Source organism: Eptatretus burgeri, chromosome 6 (assembly GCF_056783735.1).
Source record: "Eptatretus burgeri isolate ZD-2024b chromosome 6, Ebu_testis_v1, whole genome shotgun sequence".
Classification (NCBI taxonomy): domain Eukaryota; kingdom Metazoa; phylum Chordata; class Myxini; order Myxiniformes; family Myxinidae; genus Eptatretus; species Eptatretus burgeri.
Window position 1 is genome coordinate 88,995,178 of NC_140966.1, and position 10,210 is coordinate 89,005,387.

The 10,210-nt window shown below is 41.7% G+C and overlaps 1 protein-coding gene across 8 annotated transcripts in view; it reads right to left on the reverse strand.

The window, feature by feature from the left end:
- Positions 1 to 1,403: 1,403 nt before the first annotated feature.
- LOC147025288 (uncharacterized) overlaps positions 1,404 to 10,210 on the reverse strand; it is an 11,883-nt gene continuing 3,076 nt past the window's right edge. For 2 of the 8 annotated variants that reach the window (XM_085886143.1, XM_085886144.1), the window contains 4 exons: positions 10,169 to 10,210; positions 2,767 to 6,045; positions 2,197 to 2,318; positions 1,404 to 1,668 (listed from right to left, as the gene is read on the reverse strand). The exon at positions 10,169 to 10,210 is cut by the window's right edge and continues 140 nt beyond it. In XM_085886143.1, the coding sequence (XP_085742269.1) occupies positions 3,429 to 6,045; positions 10,169 to 10,210 (2,659 nt within the window). In that variant the 3' untranslated portion in view covers positions 1,404 to 1,668; positions 2,197 to 2,318; positions 2,767 to 3,428. Of the gene's footprint in view, positions 2,073 to 2,196; positions 2,319 to 2,688; positions 6,046 to 10,168 lie in introns of all 8 variants that reach the window. The other 6 variants (XM_085886150.1, XM_085886151.1, XM_085886148.1 and 3 more) reach the window with 6 other exon arrangements.

Below are 10,210 nucleotides of genomic sequence, written 5' to 3' on the forward strand. Positions count from 1 at the left end.
TGAGGAACATTATGAGCATCAGGGAATTCCAAATTCCTTATGTATGGTTGTTGTTCTGCAACACAAGGGTCCATTGTATCTTGATGGTTGTTGTGCAGTTGTAGGAATCTAGATGAGCATTCAATATTTGGGAGTTCTGGCAAGCAATCTGTATGGATCCATATCAGTGCTGTCAAATCCTGAAGGTAAGACAGAAGTTTGCCCAATGGCCTGGTTTACCACAATTTGCAAGTGTCATTGCGAGCTGGAGGGTGTTAGGTACCCCATTTTTTTCTACTTTTTGAGTCTGGGGCCAACAACGGAGATGTTTACATTGTTGGCTGCTTTGTCAGTAAAGTCAGCGAGTGTGCAACTGTTTGAGGTGTGTGGCGGAGGCTTCATGTGTGCGTTCCAATTTCAAAGCATCATTGAGAGTAAAGGCTTTGGGTTTTGCAAGAAGCTCCTTCTGGAAATTGGCTATGGGGATACTTGCAATGATTTGGTCTTTCAAGGGCTCGTCTTCCTCCTTGTTTGGAGCGAAAATCGTATTTCTGGGAGAGAAGGTTGCAATGGCCTCACAAAAGCATCCAATGATTCACCGACATTCTTACTGTAACGGTGAGGTTACTTTCAGCAGCCCCGTGACTATTTTGCAGAGAACGAAGTTTGAGGGTTGGTTGCAGTAGCTTGGGATACAACCTTTAAATTTAGCTTCCACACATTTTGAGAAATGATGATGAACGGCTGCTCAGGGTCCCTTTCCAAAATGGCCGTCATGGGTGGTATTGCATGTCTGAGTGTCTTGGTGTTTTGTCCACAAAGTCGACCAAGAGGTGCATTGTCGAGTTCTTCATGGTTCTGAATTCAGTTTTCTTACCAATAGCAAGCTTTAATACTCGGAAATACCGATATTAGTGCTTTTATTCGTTTATTACAGGACATAAAATTCAGCAAAATGGTAAAAAGCTCGTTCTGGTGACGTGCCTCAAAGATAGTCAAAATGGCCATTGCGTAAATTCCTTCAGAAATTTTTTTCTCCAGACGCACCATTCAGGATGATACCAAGTATGGGTTACAACATTAGACCAGGGTAGGGATGTTAAATTGCAGAGGTCATTCTGATCACGTGACCAGAAATGTGTCAAAATGGCCAACTTCGGCAATTTTTGGGAAAGTCGCATCAATTCCTTGAAAAATCTCCTTCTCCAGACTCACCATTCAGAATGCTACAAATTTGAGTTACAATATTAGGCAAGGGCCCAGATAAGCAACAGGTCCACTGGTCCTATTTTTATAATGTGAATCACTGCTCACCTTCACTCTTTAATTCCTCTTTTTTTCCCCACCTTTGGAATGAACTCCCTCACTCTCTTCAATCCCATTGTTCCCTCCAGGCCTTCAAAACAGTTGTTCACCACCACCTCTTATTGTTAAATAGATTTTTTATTTTTTTTCAACAGTTCAATAATAACACTGTACAAGACAAAATAATAATAATAATAATAATAATAATAATACTGTGCAAGGTGAATAGTCTTTAAATTCAAAGTTGTTCTTTTTTCTTTTCTTCCAGTTCTGTCTGCAGGAGGAAGTTTCAATTCTTTCAAGTTTGAAGATGTAGAAAGGGAGAGATATTTCATAAATATGTCTCAAGAAATCTGAGGTCTTCCCAGCACTTTCTTGATATTGCTGAAAAAGAATAAATAAATACGTCCTTGATCTAATATCAAAAAAAGAAAACATCATTTAATTAATTTTTAATCAACCGAACTCGCCTCTCATCAAGAACCATCCAATGCAGAATGACCGATAGATTTAGAACTCTAAAGGTCTCTAAGGTAGAACCCATAAGTAGAGTCTCCAAAATAGAACCTGCTTGTCGAGTCTCCAAAGCAGAACACTTTTCCTGATTTTTTTTCCCGAGTCTCCAAGGTTGGTCTCTCATTGTGAGCCATCTCGGCAGAACTCTTTTCCCCGAGTCTCCAAGGTAGGTCTCCACATTGGGAGCCATCTTGGCAGAACTCTCTTCTTGATTTTCCCGAATTTTGTGAGTTTACAAGGTAGAACTCGTTTGCTGGGTCTTGGTTGTTGAACTGCAAAGGTAATTTACTGCAATATTTTAGGTAGAACTTGAATGAAGTGATTCTAATGGAATCTGCAGGTCAGTTTGGTGAGCTGGTCATAGTGAATGAAGGTTGTTGGTCAATCAGAAATCACCTTCGTTTTTGTTGTTTTTTTTCCAAGTCTTTGAGCTGATGAGGAAGAAGAGAATATGGTCGCAGCAAGGGCTGGAGATGTTGCGGAAGAATATTTTAAGTCAATCCAGATGATGACAGCAGCTAAATGGAAGGAAGAAAGAAAAATTTTAAGATAATGTTGGAGTAAAAATGTGTTCGTACAGTAATCAAGGGAAGACCAAATAGTGCAAGGAGTCATCAGATTAATGGCTGCAGTTCAATTACACATGATGTACAGTAATGAAGTCATGCAGCAACCGCCATGGTTAGTGGATGCAGTTCCCTTCTGGAGTGACTGATTGTACGAAACAGGGAGATACCTCACCTGCTTCATGTAATCATTCTAACTGTTAAATTCTCTTCACTCATAATTATTATATTCATGATATTTTGAACAAAGAAGTGACAAATTGACAAACATGGACAAAAAGGGTACAAGTGATTAAATAAAGTCTGTGGAAGGTTGAAGGACCTGTCATTGTGGAGACAGATGTTTGTTTCAAAAAAAACTTGAATCAGCCATTTGTAAGAGTCTGATGTTTCATCTTACATTCCTGGAGCGCTTGTACAATGGAGTGATGATAGATCCACGACCAAACATCGCATCCTCTTCTCCAGTGGCCATGACTATGACTTCTTCCTCTGCACACATCAACAAAATGAAGTCAAAACCATTCAATGGCACTGTCATCATAACCTCCATCATTATCACGCCTGTCAACACAATCCTGGAAATACTCGTGTATTTTCTCTCTTGTTTTCTGCATCTCGGTTCAATTTCTCTTTTTTTTTTTTACCATTCAATTTCACATCTTGATTTTTTTTCATCACAAACTCCACTGGATTTACATTAAAATTTCCAAATAATTAATTTTAATGATCACCCACCCAGGTGTACACACTGACCTTCAGACAGATCCCATCAACACTCAAGCCAGGCTTTCACCAATTGGAAGATTTATCTGGCGCTTGTCTGGCTCAGAGTGCAGCAAAATATTATTAGTTTGTTCTCAACATTTCTCAGGCAGAGACAAAATGGAACATGATAGAGTTGAAGATCATGTAGTTTTGACAAAGTTTGGAATAATTTATAATATAAAGCAATAATCTTGGCAACTTACGTTGAAACCAATGGGATGGTTCCATTTGAGGGGGTGGATTGAATGGTTGTTGAGTGATGTGATGGAGATTGTGCAGCCCAGTGGTTTCAGATCAATATCCTCTGCCCCTCCTTGACTCATTTCCATACTGCTGAAAGTGATTATTTTTGTGGTTCTGTCCTCCTCTTGTTCCTCGTTTAGGTTTCCAACCTCTCTCCTCACGAGGGACGTCGTACACTGACATTTCCTCCATTTCATGTCTCCCATTATAAGTACCTCCATATTCCCTGTATTCAATTCCGAAATCATCCTGTTTTTGTGCATGGTACTCCCTCCTTGACTCACTTCCATACTGCTGAAAGTGATTGTTTTTGTTGTTACATCCACCTCTTGTTCCTCGTTTAGGTTTCCAACCTCTCTCCTGATGAGGGACATCGTACACTGACATTTCCTCCATTTCATGTCTCCCATTATAAGTACCTCCATATTCCCTGTATTCAAATCTGAAATCATCCTGTTTTTGTACATGGTACTCCCTCCTTGACTCATTCCCATCCTGCTGAAAGTGATTATTTTTGTGGTTCTGTCCTCTTGTTCCTCGTTTAGGTTTCCAACCTCTCTCCTCACGAGGGACATCGTACACTGACATTTCCTCCATTTCATGTCTCCCATTATAAGTACCTCCATATTCCCTGTATTCAAATCTGAAATCATCCTGTTTTTGTACATGGTACTCCCTCCTTGACTCACTTCCATACTGCTGAAAGTGATTATTTTTGTGGTTCTGTCCTCTTGTTCCTCGTTTAGGTTCCCAACCTCTCTCCTGATGAGGGACATCGTACAATGCCATTTCCTCCATTTCATATCTCCCATTATAAGTACCTCCATATTCCCTATATTCAAATCTGAAATCATCCTGTTTTTGTACATGGTACTCCCTCCTTGACTCATTCCCATCCTGCTGAAAGTGATTATTTTTGTGGTTCTGTCCTCTTGTTCCTCGTTTAGGTTTCCAACCTCTCTCCTCACGAGGGACATCGTACACTGACATTTCCTCCATTTCATATCTCCCATTATAAGTACCTCCATATTCCCTATATTCAAATCCGAAATCATCCTGTTTTTGTGCATGGTACTCCCTCCTTGACTCACTTCCATACTGCTGAAAGTGATTGTTTTTGTTGTTACATCCACCTCTTGTTCCTCGTTTAGGTTTCCAACCTCTCTCCTCACGAGGGATGTCGTACACTGACATTTCCTCCATTTCATGTCTCCCATTGTAAGTACCTCCATATTCCCTGTATTCAATTCCGAAATCATCCTGTTTTTGTGCATGGTACTCCCTCCTTGACTCACTTCCATACTGCTGAAAGTGATTGTTTTTGTTGTTCCGTCCACCTCTTGTTCCTCGTTTAGGTTTCCAACCTCTCTCCTGATGAGGGACATCGTACAATGCCATTTCCTCCATTTCATTTCTCCCATTATAAGGAGCTGCATATCCACTGTGTTTGACTCCGACATAACCCTTCTTTTGTGCACGGTCCCTTGTTGACTCATTGCCATTCTGATGAGGGTAATTGTTTATGTGGTTCCATCCTGATCTTGGTTTTCGTTCAGGTCCGAATCCTCTCTCCTCATGAGGTACCTCTTTCACTGATGTTTCCTCCATTTCCTTTCTAGCACAACGAGAATATGTACATCCCCTTTGTTCAAACCCAATGGAATCCTGCTCTTGCGCAATTTTCTGCTGAACGAGGAGTTTGGGACTACTTGTTGCAGAAGAACAAGCAGCTACACTTGCGGTTGTGCCTGAAACTCGATCAGCTTCACTTTGTTCACCGGGTCTCTCACTATTCCCAAAAGGTTTCTGGCTCGAAACGTTCACTTCAACAGGTTTCTTCTCTCGGGGCTCCTCGTTCAATTCCCCGACCTCCTTCACTGCGTGCTTTAGCTCCTTTGGCCCTTTTTCACTGTGAAATCCCACGACAGGTGGTTTCTCATTTAATTGCAATTTATTTTCCTTGGTGACAACATCGTTCTCATTCTGGTGATCTATCCCCTCGATGACATCATCATTCTCATTCTCCTGTTCTATATCCCAAATTTCAAGTGAGTCTCGTTCATCACCAAAGAGTTCTACACATGGTTCACTTTCCTCTTCCATTTCCTCCGCCATGGTGTGATCCACCTGCTCATCATCACCAATAATCCCTGCAGTTTCATGCGATACATGTTCAGTCTTTGGATCCTTTTCTGAATTCTCACTCCCTTCAATTTCATCGATTTCTTGAGTTGGTTTTGTTTCATCTTTGCTACAATCAGGGATGATGTCATCTTCCTGGTGAATCACTTCTTTAACTGTGTCATCAATCTGCGGAGCGACATCATTATTGTATTCCATATCCGTGCCTCGTTGGTCATCTGAAAAGTTTTCCTTATGAAGAACTTCATCCCAATCATTGGACATGCTGTCCTTGTGTTCCTCCCTTTGAGGACCTTCGGTATCTTGGTATGAGCATTCAGGAGTTTCAGATATGATCATCGTTTCACTCTCCTCTATTGTTGGTTTAACAACACATTCAATTTCATCATTGTTCATTTCCTCAATTTCGTTTTCTTTTTCACTTTTCTTAACTTCATTCAATTTGTTTGCAGCATCACATTTGCTTCCTTCCTCTTCATTGCTGCAAACACTGCGTCTCCGGCTCCTCCTTCGAAAACATCGTATGCTGCATAAACACACAAGATGACATGTCCACATGTATCCATCAGTACATCACAATAAAACTTTGGCAAAAACACCATGAAGCCTCTTCTTCATCAAAGGAGGAGGAAGAAGGATACATGTTTGATACAAAACAGGAATATTTATGATTCAACGAACACCAATTTTTGTTTAAATTTAATCAATTGTAATGATCTTTCAAATTGAACCATTTTTCTTATTTTACAACAGCAGTAACCCTTTATAATGAAGCATGAGGGACACTCGGTCGGATTCTTCTCCTTTTTGTTATAGATGTGTGTATGTACACTACCAGTCAGAAGTTTGAGAACACCCCCACTTTTCCAGTTTCTACTGAAATTTTAAGCAGTTTAATGTTTCAATCAACTCTGAAATTAAAGCATAGAATAAATAAATCATTGCAGATAAAAAAAGAAATCATGGAATTGTTTTGTTGAACAAAATTTATTCTAAATGTTTGACTCATCAAAGTAGCCACATTTTGCAGATATAACAGCCGAACATACTCGTGGGATTCTTTCTACAATGGAAATCAAATATTGTTCGGAAAGTTCTTCTCAACACTGTTGCAGAAGTTCCCACAAATGTGTTGTACTTGTAGGTTACTTTGCTTTCACCTTTCTGTCCAGTTCATCCCAAACAAGCTCGATGAGGTTTAAGTCTGGAGACTGTGCTGGCCATTCCATGATTTGAAGCCTCCCGTCTTGTTCTTTTCTTCCAAGGTAATTCTGCCATAGCCTGGAGGTATGTTTTGGGTCATTATCTTGCTGTAGGATGAACCCCTGACCAACTAGGCATAGACCAGAGGGTATTGCATGGCGCTGCAAAATGCTGTGGTAGCCCTTTTGGTTGAGGGTACCAGTCACTCTGTGCAAGTCGCCGAATCTGGATCCAGCAAAAGAGCCCCAGATCATCACGCTTCCTCCTCCATGTTTGACAGTTGGTGTCACACACTGAGGAACCATCCTTTCGCCTTCTCGACTTCACACAAAAACCCTGCGTGATGAACTGAAGATTTCAAATTTTGATTCATCGGTCCATAAGACCTTCTTCCAGTTTTCAGTGGTCCACTGGTGGTGCTTCATGGCCCAGGCAAGCCTCTTTTTCTTATTTTCCCATCTTAACAATGGCTTTCTTACTGCCACTCGACCTGTCACACCTGCAGCTCGAAGTCTTGTCTTCACAGTTGAAACTGAGACTTCCTTACTTCGACCAGTGTTAAGCTGTGCTTGAAGCTGCTGTCCTGTGAGCCGCCGATCACACAAGCTGTTGACTCTCAGAAACTTGTCTTCTGATTGTGTTGTGGCTTTGGTTCTGCCAGACCTCTTCCTGTCGGAGTTTCCTCCAGTTTCCAAGTGCCTTTTGATGGTGTAGAAAACTGTACTCACTGACACCTTGGCTTCCTTTGTAATTTCTCTAAAGGAAAGAACTACACTTTTAAGGGTTATCATGGTCTGTCTGTCTTCCTTTGTTAATTGTCTTTTTATCGCCATTATGATCGCAATATACTCCTTCCTGCAGTGCAATATTGTCCAAATAATGCTTCAGACGGTGCAGCAACACAGTCTGTTCCAACACTGCTTTTATACAGACAGAGGGTTTGTAACTGATCAACAAAAGTTGGGACACCTGTAAGAATTGCTTGCATCAACTTTCAAGGCTTAATTTACTTCCATTGTTGCAGAACAGCTGCAGTTGCTAACCCATTACTTGTTCCCTGAAAAGGGCCTTTTTAACAACTCTGAAATTTACATTATTTTTCAGTTTTTGGTAACCTCAACTTTTTTTTTAACCTCTGGCAGTTTACCGCTTAGCTTTGTACAATTTCAGGTTATTCACCGGACTTGAACTGCTTAAATTTCAGTACAAACTGGAAAAATGGGGGCGTTCTCAATCTTTCGACCGGTAGTGTAGGTGTGTGTGAGCAGAGGTATGTTGGTATGTTTGTCTGAACCAATTAGATTGAAAAGAACTTCAGAATTGAAATCTGATTTGCCAATTTCTTGGAAGTTTTGCACATCTGCTTGTGGTACCCGGGGTTAGAAGATTGTGAACACTAAATAAATCATCCTCCTGTCCACCTCCGTGAGTGTGGGGAGACGACTTGCAATTTTCTCCAATTTCAATTGGCCGAGTAAAAGTCGTTTAACCCCTGGACCCCAGCAGAGCGAGGAGGTATTGAGTCGAGAAACGGCAATACAATGGCAATCCATCCATCCATTGGGACCATACTCTGCACAAAGCGTCGGTGCTGCCGAAGCAGTGTCCTGGGCTATTTGGGCACAATCCTGGAGGGGTCACTACTCCGACACAGGATACTTGAATGGCTCAATCATTCCAGCAATCTCGTACTCATTTTGCCAACCTCAGAAGGATGGAGTACGTCCGAGTACCGTTCAATTATGTCTAACATCTCAATCAATTCTCCTTGCAATCGCCTCCTATCCAATGCATAAACTCCTGTCTCCTTCAGTCCCCCCTCGTAGCTTTATCTCTCTCACCCCCGAATCAATGGAGCAACTTTTTATTGAACTCTCTTTATGGAATCTATATCCTTCCTCAGATGTGGTGACCAAAACTGTACCATCATCAGAGGAGAGGCCTCCCTGAATTCCGACACATAGTGAATCCTTACTATGAGTCACAGACCGGTGTTTGTGTGTTTGTTTGTTCGTTTTTGTCGCCCTCCTACTCCTATAGTTCTGCGGAGATTTCATCAAGATTTGCTACATCGGATGAGAATGACCCCAATTAATGTATTTATGTTTGCCGGTGGACTTGGGGGAGTTGGTAGGAGTGGGGATGCAAATTCTCTGTGTCCATGTGTATCGTGTAGTGCCGCCTCCAGGTGGGGGACTCCAGCATTTACAGTTTGAGCCTGGGTGTGGACCAAAATGACATTGCTCTTGCACCTTCTTGCGATATGGTGGTCATAACTCCCAAGTTTGGTGAATTTCTGCACGACCGTTAAGGAAGAGGTAGCATGACGGATAGACGGATGGAGCTCATTACAATATCACCCCATTTTTTTTGTTCTTGAAAACGGTTGGGGACAATAATAATAATAATAATAATGTTGATAACAAAATGTTCCCTTCCAAGGAAGTTGATGCAGGAGGAAGTCCATCAAAGTCTGAATCATCAAAGCATCAAGTCCATCAAAGCCTGAACTATTTATGTATATCCAGGTAGTGGGGGAAAAAAAAAATGGAAACACCTGGGTAAATGAGGGACATCAAGCAACGGCTTACACACAGGTGTGGCCCATGTGTCAATGAAGGAAATAACATGACAGCATGCTTCGGGAGATGTGTAAAAATACTGCACAGGCCTGATTGCCTACAATTATGTCTTCAAGGAGACCCCACCCAATGATCCCATCCACAAAGTACGTGTGGTCGCCCAATGGTTTGATGAGCCTGACTCTGGTGATCTCCATGTGCCATGGCGTTCTCAGTCACCAGATGTGGACCCATTGGAGCATTTATGGGACAGTCTGAAACGACGTCTGGAGACAGTGTTTTTCTACGTCCAAACAGGTGTGAGTTGATTGACTTTCTTTTGGAGGAATGGTTCCGCGTCCCTCGTGCAAAACTCCACACGCTGGTGGACTCTTTGTCACGCACAAACAGGCTGTACTGGCTGCACGTGGTGGCCCAATACCATAATGTAACTTTACATTGGTGTTTCCATGTTTTTTTTTTGTCCATAAATTGCTTGTATGTTTGTCCAACATCGGGAAATTAAGACTTTAGGATGAACCACCCTGCCTGTGAAACAATGGAATGACAGTTTATAGCTGCGACAGGATTCGAACCCAGGCTACACAGCTCAGAGATGGGTGTGCATTCCTCCAGAGTTTATTGAGCCTCGAGAGTCCACCTCGTGGCTTTGACACAGTGGGCCTCCGTGAGAACAACTGGGAATCTCTTCTGTGCAAAACACCTTGAACATGAAAATGATCAAATGAGAAAACTCGTTTAATTAATAATAAATAAAGATGAAGAGAAAAGACACAAAATGTACCAACACGGGGTCCAGGAAACCCCTCCAGGTTAAATACTATAAGGGAGAGAGAGAGAGGGGGGAAGCAAATGGTTCCTCACCAGAAATGGAAGCATTTTGTCCTTTTCTTATTCCGTAAAGAC